Source organism: Sinocyclocheilus rhinocerous, unplaced genomic scaffold (genome assembly GCF_001515625.1).
Source record: "Sinocyclocheilus rhinocerous isolate Xijiao unplaced genomic scaffold, SAMN03320098_v1.1 scaffold241, whole genome shotgun sequence".
Taxonomy (NCBI): domain Eukaryota; kingdom Metazoa; phylum Chordata; class Actinopteri; order Cypriniformes; family Cyprinidae; genus Sinocyclocheilus; species Sinocyclocheilus rhinocerous.
The window spans coordinates 2917279-2931394 of record NW_015659312.1 but is presented as its reverse complement, the minus strand read 5'-3'; the positions used below and the strand labels follow the sequence as shown (position 1 = coordinate 2931394).

The following is a 14116-nucleotide window of genomic DNA, read 5'->3' as shown; positions in this document are numbered from 1 at the left end:
GGACATGATCTTATTTCTGCATTTACTTTCTAGCCCACATAAATCACACACAAATAATCAGAAATAAAGAGTGGAACAGGAATAGAATTATCAGTGAATATTTATCATCCTATTTCTGAAACACTATCAGACATTTTTCTGTTATTTTGTAGCTTATATATTTGATTCTTTAATATATATTTTTGCTCGTTACCATGTAAATGATCATGTGTTACACAGTTTTTCTGTTGTTACATCCACTTTAGCTGGTAATATCCTCAGAGAGGAATTTACATCATGTAGAATTTTTTCACACACAGAACAGCATACATTGTTTACGTCCAGCGGATATTCTCCAAAATGGCACCAGGGTGATGCGGAGGAGACAAATTGTTGAATAAAGTCGTTTTTTTTTCTTTTGTGCACAAAAAGTATTCTCGTAGCTTCGTATAATTGAACCCCTGATGTCACATGGATTATTTTACAGATCTCCTTGCTACGTTTCTGGACTTGGGAACATTTCAGTTGCGTTGCTGTCTATGCAGGGTCAGACAGCTCTCAGGTTCCATCAAAAATATCTTAATTTGTGTTCCGAAGATGAACGAAGGTCTTACGGGTTTGAAACGACATGAGGGTGAGTAATTAATGACAGAATTTTCATTTTTGGGTGAACTATCCCTTTAAATCTTTCATATAAAGGCAGATACGGATTCCTTATTCAGCAGCAAATAAAACATGCTACATTTTGGTTAGTTTACAAAAAGGAAAAGATAACTTTTACCGAGAAAAAAAAAACATTGATACAGACTGAACATTTAATTAGAAAGATTAATAAAACATGTTAAAAAAAATGTATGTAACCTTAATTCTGCATTTGCTTTCTAGCACACATCAATTACAAACAAATAAAGAGTGAACCATGGACAGATAATTTTCAGTAAATATTTAACATCATATTTCTGACACACTGTCAGACATTTTCCTCTGATAGTGTTTTATATTTATATATTTGATTCTTTCTTTAATACATTTATTTTGTTCAGTTAATATACGTGTAGCCTCCCTTTGTTAGCATGTAAAAGTCTGTCATGTGTAACATTGTTTTTCTGTTGTTACAACCACTTTAGCTGGTAATATCTTCAGAGGGACAGATCCATCAAAAGTATAAAAGAACGGAAAGACTCTCTCTGTGAAGGTGGTTGTCATTGTGCGTAGATATGTGTTTTTTCCTCTGTCCCAGTCCAGTTCCAATCTCACCCTCTGAAGCTTTTCTTTAACTGGAAAGGTGCTATTGGGTTTCTCTGGTGCTTGAGAGAAATATTTACCATCTTCATACCACATGCACCAGACATTGGTGTAAAAGAAAGCTGTTCCCTTCCTTTGGTTTGATTCTGTGGTTACTCCAATAACCCAACATGAAATCAATGTCCACATCCCAGAAGTGTGTTCCTGAGTTAAAGCCCTCTGAACCCAGAACACAAGCATATGGATAAAACCTCTCTGGATTATTAGGAACCAGTTGCTGTGTCTTGCTATGCCTCAGACTGGGCAGATCATCAGACAGAATCAGACATGTATTTGCAGTGTTCGGGTCCAGAGTCACAGGAGCTGATGAGAGATACAAACAACAGGGTTACTAATGTTCTCTAGAGTATAGTATAGTCTACTCAGTGGGCCCACTTCTCATAAAACTACCCCATGAGTCTTAGTGATGACTCCGTCTAGTCACTTTGTCTGTAACACACTCTTAAAAATTCTTGATTGGGATCAATGGTTCCACAAAGAACCTTTAATATCCAATATCCAAAGATTCTCTAGATTATTAAAATGTTCTTTACACAAAGAATAAAAAGTTATTTTATGCACTGTTCACTCGAAGGTTCTTTGAAGAGCCCAAAATGGTTCTTCAATGTCATTATTTTTTAAGATGTGAGATCATTGTTTCAGTGATTACTGTTTTCACCCACAGTTTTGAACAAGTTGCTGCATCTTCTTCCAAACTCTGAAGGTCAGGTTTCTCAGATGATCTGCCACATTAATCAAAGCTCCAGAAAGCATCTGTGGATCTTGCTGTGAACTCTGGGCTCTGGAATAACATTCACTAGTCAGAAATGCAGTGAGTTTGAGCTCACAATCAACAACACAAGTGACACAACAGCTCACTTACCTTTCCATGATGACTTTTAAGTTCTGGAAAATAAACAAAACAATTTAGTATCTCCTCAAACAATTAATATTTGCATAAATTAATTGTGTTAAAGGAGATTCCTACAACAGGGTGAAAGTTTGACTGTGCTGGTAGGTAAGGTAAGTTGTTTTGAATACAAGAAGAAAACAGTTCTCACATTTAGAAATGACATGCTACTATTGTTCATCTTCTCCTCTAAGTCTTTTATTGTGTCTGATAGAGCTGAGATCTGTCTGTTCATCTCCTCAAGCTTCTCCTTCATCATCTGACTCTTCTGCTCTTCCTCCTTCCTCAGTGCAGTGATTGAAGCTTCTTCTTCATCTTGCAGAAACTGATGAAGCTTCTTCAACTCCTCTTTAATATGCCGCTCTGTGAGCTCAGCCTGAGTCTAAACATAACAAAAAAAAACTGAACTAAATCACCTCAGCATTTTCACATTTCTGTCCATGATCAGTCGTGTTAAAAATTGATATTCTAAATAGTCACCTTGATGTGCCGAGCTGTTTTATAGCACTCTTTTTAAACTTCTTTTGTGTGTTTAAGTTTCTCTTGTATGGACTCTAGTGCTGTATTGAGTTCCTCCTAGAAAGTTTAAATGTTAAAATCAGTGAAACTCCAGTTTTTCCAGAGATGTTGGCATATTATTATAAGTATTTTATATGTACATTAAGCATTGAGCCACAAATAAAAATTTAGAAATGTATTTGCATTTACAAAATATCAAAAAGATTAATTAAGGATGAAGGGGACGTGAAATGAGAGTAATGTTTCTTACCTTGTATAAAGAAACTGCTTCATTAATGAGGCAGAATCTGTGATTGGCATGTTTTTCTGAATCTCTGCACACAATACACACAGGTTGTTTATCATCCAAGTAGAAGAGTTTGAGGTGCTCATTGTGCAGACTGCAGACCACCTCAGACCCTGTTGAAGATATTTGACGTTTCTTCTCTGTAAATGACTCGCATAAGGTTTTTAACACCAAGTTAGGAAGAGGTTCACATTTTGAGGATCTTCTCTTGCAGATGGGACACTCCTGAGTATTCCTGGTCTCCCAAAACTTTTGAAGACATTCTTTACTGACAATATGACTACATGACCAGGGTTTGAAATTAACACCCGCCAACCCGCCAAATGCGGGTAAAAATCAGCTGTGGCGGGTAACGCTGTCAAATCACTAGCCAATTTGGCGGGTTACTTTTCGTAAATTATGTTTACTAATTAATTTCTTGATGAAGTTCATGTAAGCCAAATCTGCACAGATTTAGTGTAAATACTGAACTCGAGACTCATCATGATATATTAAATAAGCCTAATTGCGCAGCATCTGGGCATCCTACTGTTTTACAAAGTACAAATGATTTGCAATGGTCACTTTGTCGCATCCAGTGTGGACAGCCTCAAGCTGTTCGCTTACTTAATTTTTTTGGCTAGTAGAAATTATGAATGGCCGGTAACTTAAAAATTTAGTAGCCAAATTGGCTGGTGAGTGAAAAAGTTAATTTCAAACCCTGTACATGACAGAATAACAGGAAAACTGAAGATCTCACAGCACACGGGACAAGTAAGATCTTCCACAGATAGTAAATCCATTCTCACCTTTGGTACTCAAACAATCTAATTTAAAAAAAAATTTGAAATCCATGTGGAGTCCATGCAGAAACACACTTTACAAATATTGTTTTTTTTTATCTACATTGCTGTCTCATCTTTGCTGTAGTCCGGGAATTGAGAACAGAGTATGACCACGAAAGAGAGAGATAATAAATGCAGTCACTTATAAGGATTTGTAAGTGGGACTAGTTTCTGATGTTGTGAACAGGATTTACCTGTCAGGTGGAATTTAGTTTATGTATCATTCATCTCAATTCATCTTAAACTGTTAAAGTTTAATGGACAATATTTTGTAACACTATGACATTATTTTCTCTACACACAATAAACAATACAATAGCTCAAAGAGAGTATGGCATTAGCAGCACCAAGTTCATGGATTTGATTCCTAGGGAAAGCAAGAATTAATAAAATGTGAATGCAGTGTGAGTCTCTTTGGATAAAAGTGTCTGCCAAATGCAAAAATATGAAAAGATAAAAGGCAAGATAATATTTGTTTGTGCCTTTTACTGTACCATTTCTGTAACATGCTTAATATCCTATATTATGTACATTTAGTAGAGGGCCATATAGAATAATTTTAGCTTTTCTCAAAACTGAATTTGTTGTATTAGGTCAGTTAAAAAAGTCTGTAAAGGCAAGGTGAGTTACTTAAGATGGGCATAAAATACAAAAGTATGATTTTATCAAATCAAATCTATATCTACATAGGATCTACATATTACATAATTTTGTCAATGATAATCCCCGTGATGCAAATCAGTCATTATTTAATATTGTCTCCTGACCCTCATCTTGATGTGCGGAACTTTATTATCACTTCTTTTGTGTGTTCAAGTTTCTCTTGTAAGGACGTCCATGCTGTTTTGGGCTCTCAGAATGTACGCAAAGTGGACATTTTTGAGGATTTTAGAGTCTTCTGTTTGCATGTAGTTATAGATTTATGTGTCACAAAGGACCTGTGTATACATGATGTACATACATATTATATTCATTGTATATTGCTTATAAAACATGTTAATATTTATAGAAAGATATTCTTCTAAGAATATGAAATGAACAATATACCTACCTTGTAAGATTAAACAAATTCATTAATGGGGCGGAATCTGTGATTGGCATGTTTTTCTGAATCTCTGCACACAATACACACAGGCTGTTCATCTTCTAAACAGAAGAGTTTGAGTTTCTCATTGTGGATAATGCAGACCTCCTCAGATCCTGAAGCACTTTCTGCTGTGAATGACTAACATAAGTTTTTTTAACACCAGATTACAAAGAGGTTCACCTCTTGAGGATCTTCTCCTGCAGACGGGACACTGTCGGACTTTCTTGTTTTTCCAGAACTGTTGAAGACACTCTTTACAGATACTGTGACTACATGACAGGGTAACAGGAAAACTGAAGCTTTCACAGCACACAGGACAAGAAAGATCTTCCACAGATACTGTTTTCACAGAAGCCATTCTCAGTATTCTAATAAAAATAATCTTCCTTTATATCTTTTCAAATATGTTGTCCTCAGTTCTGCCTTGTCCAATTTGACGTCTTTTCCGATTTTGTCTGTCACGGTGATATAAGATTTTGGCCATATTGTCCACTTTTAAACCATTCATTCATTGACTTGCACTATTCAAAGGCCTCAAAGCTTCTTTTTTGCCTATAAGACACAACTCTGAGCTTGATTGCTGTCTGAAATAAAATACACCCCCCTCATTACAAGATGGACAAATACATTTATAAATAAATAAAATGAGAAAATCTATGTGGAAAAATGCAATTATGCATAAATAAGGAGATATGAGTAGAAATACTCATTTAATTTTGTTTATGTATATATTTCTTTGTATATTTATTTCCGTATGTATTTATTTATTTATTTTTTGGCAGCTTTGGCATTCCATATAATTATACCCGGAAAGAGAAAGATTAAGCGCAGCTACACCTCTGATGACGTAGCAGCTATGTGAGTGAACCAATCATCTTGTCCAGTGGGAGTCAGTGGAGGTGAACCAGTCTCGCAGAATGCGGGCGGGGTGACTGCACATGAATTAATGTAGCCTGATCAAACATCGACCACAAACTCAGTCATCCACTAATATCCTCAGGTAACAATATTTATCTTTTGTTAGGCTGTTATGAGTTGCGCTTGCAGTTCGTGCGACGATAGTGTGCAATAATTTCCATACAGCATAGATGCATTAGCGTTTGATATTTGTCCACGGTAGCCTATTACAGTCACGCAGTAAAACAGGGGGTTTGCCGTACAAACCGTGTGCTATATGAATCACTTTTTTCACTTTAAATATAGGGACATTTATCCGATTACGTTTCTCTGCGATGATCTCTACTAAATGATGTTGCCAAGCCCAAAAGTAAACAAAATGGCAACATAGTAGCGAGTATGTATGCTGGATGATGTGGACGGGGCATAGTACTCAACTGAGCCTTTTTCCTTTTTTTTTTTTTTTGCAACTGTCGTTTTATTGTGAAATTATAACTTAATTCTAATTTTTGATATATTGGTTATTTGGTATAGTTTAATTAACGCGCCTGGTTGTGTGTTGGCTCCTTGATTTGAACTGCATGGAAAGACAGCGCGTGAAGCCGTGAGCTGTTTTTAGAGTACGGCACTTTTTATATGTATATAGAGATAGATATCATGAAATAAAATTTATCATATCGTGGTCATATTCCCGTATTCCACCATGACAAATCTGGTCACCCTATACAGGGGACAGTAATAGGCCAGTGGGACAGTCAGTGCTTCCAATGCCAAAAATGTGGCAGCACCATAAATAGTCTTGGGTCACTCACTATCCTATCCTGAATGGAACAGCTTTTCCATGCCTTGACCTTAGTCTTGACTTAGTCAATGAGAGTAATCTTCTGATGACTTAAAATATATAAACTACAGTCATTTGAAATTACTTTTACACTCAAAAACTTGATAATCAATCATGGTGTCAAACTTATTTTAATTGTAAACCTGACTACTGATTTTCTTGTATAGCTCTGTTTGAAATGTAGACAAGTGTGAAATATGAGTTTTGTTTAACTTTTCTAATTGAGCTATGGTTTTCCTGCAGGTCCTTTGAGGGTAAGGTCAAATAATCATGGCTGCTACCTCCCAGGTGTTCAGGGTCATCCATGGCAGGAGGTTTGGTCGGATCCTGGTGCCAGCCATGGCATGCCAAAACTGCAGCCAGTCTCCTCGTCCATGCATCAATGCAACTCAGCCACACAGCTTTGAACAAAGATGGCGGCACCAGGTGCGGGGATACAGGACCTCACCTGCATGGCACTCCTACTACTTGACCCCACCTCAGGTTAACAGCATTCTAAAAGCTAATGAGTACAACTTCAAAGTTCCTGAGTTTGATGGCAAGAACCTCAGTTCAGTCATGGGCTTTGACAGCAACCAACTACCGGCAAATGCACCCATTGAGGATCGCCGAAGTGCAGCAACGTGCTTGCAGACCCGTGGCATGCTTTATGGCGTATTTGATGGCCACGCAGGCTGCGCATGTGCTCAGGCACTCAGCGAGCGGCTCTTCTATTACATTGCCGTTTCATTACTGCCACATGAGACGTTGATGGATCTGGAGAATGCGGTGGAGAGCGGACGACCTCTTCACCCGATTTTGCAGTGGCACAAGCATCCCAACGACTACTTCAGCAAGGAAGCTTCACGCCTCTATTTCTCCAGCTTGCGCACATACTGGCAGGAACTTCTGGACCTGAGCGTTCCTGGGGAGCAACCAAATGTTGCTGAAGCTCTTGTGAGTGCCTTTAAAAGGTTGGACAATGACATATCCCTTGAAGCACAGGTTGGTGACCCAAATGCATTCTTGCACTACTGGGTGCTGTGTGTTGCATTCTCAGGCGCTACTGCATGTGTTGCACATATTGATGGTAATGAGCTGCATGTTGCCAACACTGGAGATGGCCGTGCAGTCCTGGGTGTACAAGAACCTGATGGCTCTTTTTCTGCTCTCACGCTCACCAATGACCACAATGCGCAGAATCAATCTGAGGTGAAGCGTGTGCGGTCCGAGCACCCGCTTTCTGAGGCCAAGACTGTGGTGAAGCTGGATCGCCTGTTGGGATTACTCATGCCATTTCGCGCCTTTGGAGATGTTAAATTCAAGTGGAGCATCGAGCTGCAGCGGCGTGTTCTTGAGTCTGGACCGGACCAGCTCCATGAGAATGAGCACGCCAAGTTCATCCCACCCAATTACCACACACCACCATACCTTACAGCGGAACCAGAGGTGATGCGACACCATCTTTGTCCACAGGATCGTTTCCTGGTGCTGGGCTCGGACGGGCTGTGGGAAACACTACACAGGCAGGAGGTGGTGAGGATTGTGGGTGAACACCTCACCGGAGTGCACCAGCAGCAGCCAGTCAGTGTTGGCGGCTATAAGGTGACCTTGGGTCAGATGCAGGGATTGTTGCAGGAGAGGAAGGCTCGCATCTCCTCCACCTTCGAGGACCAGAATGCGGCTACGCATCTGATTCGGCACGCGGTGGGGAATAACGAGTTTGGAATGGTGGACCATGAGAGGTTGTCAAAGATGTTAAGCTTGCCAGAGGAATTAGCCCGCATGTATAGGGATGATATCACAATCATTATAGTGCAGTTTAACCCACACGTCATTGGTGGACCATAGAAGCGGACAGACTCTTTCTTCCACATGCTCTGTTACATACATTATCAATTCTAATCTTACGCACAATCTCATCACTGCATTATCAGTAATATCAGCACAGCAAAATGTTACCTGTACCAGTGGAATGTATTACTATGAGTGTATTTTTATTTTCACATATTCATGGCAGCTGCCTTTGAAAGGAATCTTAATGTTCAGTAGGTGAGCGTTGTTGATTCCCAATGTTATATGTGGAATGAAGCCAAACAGAAAAAAAAATTATGCTAAGCTCACCGCAGACCTACTATCACAATTAAACCCTCAAAATGCAACACAAAACCATAAATCAAGACGGGAAATTTACTAATGTAGGTTCAGCAGATTTTGCTCTGAGGAGAGACTTTATATAGTGCTTGTGTTGTGCCAAAATTTGCTTTTATGTTGTATGCTTTTAATTTTTGAATGAATGAAAAAGGAAAGTAAAACAAAGGTCATTTAAAATGGTGAGTGAGAAAGAATGAGAATAGAAAGCAAAATAGGTCCAGATATGTAGCCTACTTTTAAGTTGGAGTGCTCTGTAACTGAGATCTGTTAAATGAGAAGTTGCCTTAAAGGTACAGTACACCCAAAAATTAAAATTAACTATCCATTTAATGTTTTATTTAGGTTCTAATGAACCAAATTAGTTGCTAATGCTACTAATTAGCCAGCGACATGAAAGCAGCAGTGAAGTGTTTCATTTTCTTGCAAAGTGTTTTATTTTAGTACCATTGTATTCTTTATTTTACTGATAAGTTCTTCTTTTTGTACAGCATGCCTTTAGATACAGTTTCCATGAAGTATGTCTTAGAGTTCAAGTGTCATCAAAACATGGTTTTCTCAACCAAATTATCTTCTTATTACTGTAAAAGTCCTGATAAAGTGGTCTGCTTTATTTTTATTTATTTTTTTTATTTTTTTTGCCTGTACATGGATTTGGGCATTTGATGGTTTTTTTTTTTTCATTTGATGGTTACTTTCATATCATTCTTTCTTCAGTCCCTTCTGACAGTGATCTTATATTTATAATGCTGCTGGTCATTGCTGAAATTCCAGTTTGGTTTTCTGATGTGTGGATGTGTGCTGCACTTCTCTGAAAGGTGAAGGAGAGGTATTTAAAGGGGTCATATGATGCGATTTCAAGTTTTCCTTTCTCTTTGGAGTGTTACAAGCTGATTGTGCATAGATAAGATCCCTGAAGTTGCAAAGACTAAAGTCTCAAAACAGAGGACCTACAATAATGTACAGTATTTGAAAAATAATGTGTTTTTTGAACATTAAAGCATGTCAACATATTCTGTTACACCAAATACACAAAATAATGATCTTTAAAAAAGCATCATATGACCCCTTTAAGGAAACAGAGGTTAATGACACAACAAACCAGGCATACTCACACTTCTTATAAGATGAAAACACACTTGTATGATGATTACACTACAATGGTGAAATGTGAACCTGAAGCACTTGCTTTGTAGATTGTTTCCAAAGTAATTCATTTGGTTTCTAAGTATTTTATAGGCGTCACAACATTTTTCAAGCGATTACTGGCCACAGGGTTGAGATTAGAACTTGAGTTCAATGTCATTTTTTTTTTGGTCTGAGGGTTATTGGACAAGGTTAAAACCATAACTCTGTGATTGTACCTTCTTGACGGTTTTCAGTATGTTCTCAGCTCTTGCACAAGAACAGAGCTGATTACCACATGAAGTGTTTTGAATGATAGTCAATCAGCAAACAGTGTTATTAAAATAATACTGTAATAAAGTTATAGGCTTGCTGAAGTGTAAAAACACTGCTTTATATTGGAAAAGCAATTGCTTAATACTTGAAGTAAATGTATGCTGCAGCTTGTTAAATTTGAAATGAGTATATTTAACAATATTTTGCAGCGTGTCACAAATGTATTTAACAATATTACTATGTGCTGGTGCACAGGCATGACTTCTGCAAGTACTCTTGCCTTTTGTATTTCAGATGTTTTAATAAAAATGTAACCAAGTAAATATTGTCAAATTTTTGTATTTTGTTTAAATGAATGCATGAAGAGTAACGGTTTCGGTTTCTAAACTGAGCAATCCAGTCTAGCAGACCTAAACAGATGCCAGAAGCTACATTTCATCCTAGGAATTCACATTTATTTAGTAAGAATCAGTGAACTTCATGTGTGTTTGGAATGCTGCCCAAACGGAGTAGCTGGTTCAGGGACGGGGTCAAATCATCATGGTGTCAGATCACAGTCTCTGATTTGGCAAACTGTAAGTAGGTCAGTCTATCACAAGGCTCTATCATGACATGGCAGTTCTGAAACTTTAAATGTCAAGAGTTCAGAGGGTTCAGGACATGCATATCTGCAATTTCACAGTAAAGGTTGTGTTGTGAAGTTATGCAGCCTATGGGACTGATTTATAAGTGTAATGTTCTCGCCAAATGCCCACAGCCAGGTTGTTCATTATCTTGACAATACATTTTAAAAGTTTGGGTCTGGATGATTTTTTTTTTATGTTATTGAAAGTCTCATGCTCACCAAGGAAACTGAACATTTAGCAGCCATTACTCCAGTCTTCAGTGTCACATGATCCTTCAGAAATCATTGTAATATCACATGTAATATGCAACACTGTAACAATGTTGAAAACAGTTGTGCTGCATTACTGCGTAATATTTTTGTGGAAAGCATGACACATTTGATAATTCTTTGATGATTAGAAAGTTCAAAAGAATAGCATTTATTTGCATTAATATGGTACTATAGACGTTCTTCTAGACTAGACTTAATAAGCAATACTCACTATTTTACAATATCCTGCAGGGAGTCCTTGCTCCTTTTCATCATCCACCAAGAGGTCCTTGGTCACTCTGACAGATTATTTGACTCCGAAAGAGGTGTGTTTGCATATACAAAACTAATCAAGATATCCCAAAAGTTTGCAAACACAGCCTTTATTCTCGTAACATTAGATCTCGAGGGAATTAATTCAGTACAAAAGTAGAAAAAACGAGGTTTTAATTGTGCTATTTGCATATTATCCAATTCTCCACATGGAGGCGCCAATCGGCAACAAACGCAAATGGCTGGTACGTCTATGAAGTATCAAAACTACTAAATTAACACATGAAATACACTACAGCTTGAAACACAATCCATAAATAAACTTTCTATCTGTAATATAATGCACGTGGCCTAAGGTGTGTGTTAATTTTCTGTAGATACTGTGAGGCGACTGAGATGATGATCGACGTATGGAGCAGACTGATCTACGTGGATAGTTGACCGATTGACGTTAAATAAAGAAGTTGGCGCAAATCTGTCTTGCTTATTTTACTGTATAAATATTGGTCTTATCTGCAGCAAAACAAACCATAGACTGAATAAAGGACTTTGAACAAAATCCAATATGCCATCCAATCCAGCTCTGCATGCACGTCCTCGCCTAGAATGTTAAGGTTGGTCAAATATCTGATAGATATTAGATATTTTTCCTGTGTGCTATTTAATTGTGTTGTGTTTTTGCAGTAAATAGAGCTGTAACAGCAGATTTAACATCATTTAATATTTAATCATATTTTTCCAGGACAGTGGCCAGATTGACTGGAGTGAGAGGGATTTTACAGTAAGCATGATGATTCATTTTCCACACCAGACATCCTCCTCCACTCCTCCAGAGAAACTCATCAATTCCACTGACTCATTCTGTCAATCAGATCTGGTCATTTAGATTGGCCATTTAGCTATTTAAATGCACTGATATTTAAATATTATTTAAATTCATTTAAAAATTTACGTTTTCGAGATTGCAGCGGTAATGAAACACACACAGATAAAAGTGAAGTGAAGTGAAGTGGCGTGTGTGTGGCAAAGTATGGTGACCCATAATCGGAATTTGTGCTCTGAGTTTGCATTTGACCCATCCAAGTGCACACACACAGTAGTGAACACACACACACCTGGAGCAGTGGGCAGCCATATTGCTGCGGCGCCCTGGGATTCACTTCATATGTTAGCTGAATCCATTTGAACTGGCTAATGAACACCAGACAACTATTTGCAGATTTGTTTGCAGTTTGGTTTAGTAATGTCATTACAGTTAATTTCAAGGATTTGTTCAAATTTTCACAAATGAATAGTCCTTGAAAATGTACTCACCCTCAGGCCTCAGGCCAAGATGTTCATCGGAACAGATTTGGAGAAATTTACAAACATGCAGCTTTTGCTTCACCAGACCTTAACTGATGGACTGGAGTGGAGTCATGTGAATTACTTCTGGATTATTGTGATGTTTTTATCAGCTGTTTGGACTCTCATTCTGACGGCACCCATTCACTGCAGAAGATTCACTGGTGAGCAAGTAATGCAAAAATTTTCCAATTCTGATAAAGAAACAATCTCCTCTACATTTCATTTTTGTGTGAGCTATTCCTTTATGTTCTTACTTTTCTACATCACAGTTACATTCCTGTTGTTATCAGTTAGCTGAAGCAGACTATATTGGAAGATAAATACATAAAAATCTTCACTAAGGTTGAGAGCAAAGAGACCAAACATCGAAAATTGCATTTCTTCATTATCCACATCCTTTAATCATTCATCATAGTGTAATAGAGTTTAAATAGCAGAGTCTAAAAGTATATCAAGGTACACATTTAAGAATAGATAATACTGTATATGACGGTAATATACAAATACATACTCTAGTCTTCTCTTGAATAGGTTTTTATTTCATTGTAATAGTTCTAAGGTCACAGGGAGCATTAGCCATTAAAGAAATCTCATAATTAGTAGACTAAACATTCAACTGATGATCATAAACCATATGCTTGTCATTCCCTCTAGAATTCTCTATAATTAATTTAACAGTTAAGATGTGTAGTTAAACTGATACAGCTGTTGGCTCGTGGATATCTTTTTTTTATATTATGAATGTTATCTCTACAACTGTTGGAAAACAGATCCCAAGTAAACGTTAGGGAGGACTTAGCAACTGCACATTTGATAAAAGTTATCTTTACAACTCAAGACTGTCAAAGGATTAGGTGAATCAAAAATGACCTTTGGTAGATATAGTAAGTCTGAGGAGGTCGTTTGGTTGTATTGTGTTTTGTTGCTTTATCTTTATAAGAGTTAAAACAGAAACTGTTTATTAAATAAATTAAAATGTAGCCCATATAAATTTAGCTTTTTACACATTGGCAACAATCTGCTTGCCTTTTCCACTGTTTCAATTATACAAGGTTTGTCCCATGCAATAAATAAATAAATCAAATAAAACAAAGTCTTGTGATAAAAATATCATTCTCAGTGTCACAAATTTTCGTATTTGATTAGTGACATATCAAATATGAAATATTTCTTCTTTATTCTGCATCTGTTTTTTTAGCTGTCTGAGAGCAAACGAAAATTTGATATCTTTTGTTAGTATTAATGCAATTAATTCCTTTTATGTAATGAATCTTAAATATTCAATTTTACATCATATTTGTTCTTTGTCTTAGATTTTTCAAAATCTGTAAACTTTGTGCTAATTTCCAGGTTTCAATTATATGTCGGACCCCACTGGAGATAACTTTTGACAGTACTATTGTCATTCACACTAGTATTCACTTTCAGAAATGTGTTGGCTGTTTAAAAAAGCAGTGCACT

General features: G+C 37.2%; 1 protein-coding gene and 1 pseudogene across 1 annotated transcript; one reads left to right on the top strand and one right to left on the bottom strand.

Annotated features, from left to right (window-relative positions):
- Positions 1 to 1060: 1060 nt before the first annotated feature.
- On the bottom strand, positions 1061 to 5247 carry LOC107723553 (nuclear factor 7, brain-like; annotated as a pseudogene).
- Positions 5248 to 5716: 469 nt separating this feature from the next.
- LOC107723551 (pyruvate dehydrogenase [acetyl-transferring]-phosphatase 1, mitochondrial-like) lies at positions 5717 to 8903 on the top strand. Its single transcript, XM_016532237.1, has 2 exons — positions 5717 to 5889; positions 6871 to 8903. Exon 2 carries the CDS (start codon positions 6898 to 6900, stop codon positions 8455 to 8457), a length of 1560 nt encoding a protein of 519 aa, XP_016387723.1. The 5' UTR covers positions 5717 to 5889; positions 6871 to 6897; the 3' UTR covers positions 8458 to 8903.
- The last annotated feature ends 5213 nt before the right edge of the window (positions 8904 to 14116 follow it).

Coding starts and splice junctions, on each gene's coding strand:
- LOC107723551 (XM_016532237.1), top strand. CDS start 6,898: ATGGCTGCTACCTCCCAGGTGTTCAGGGTCATCCATGGCAGGAGGTTT.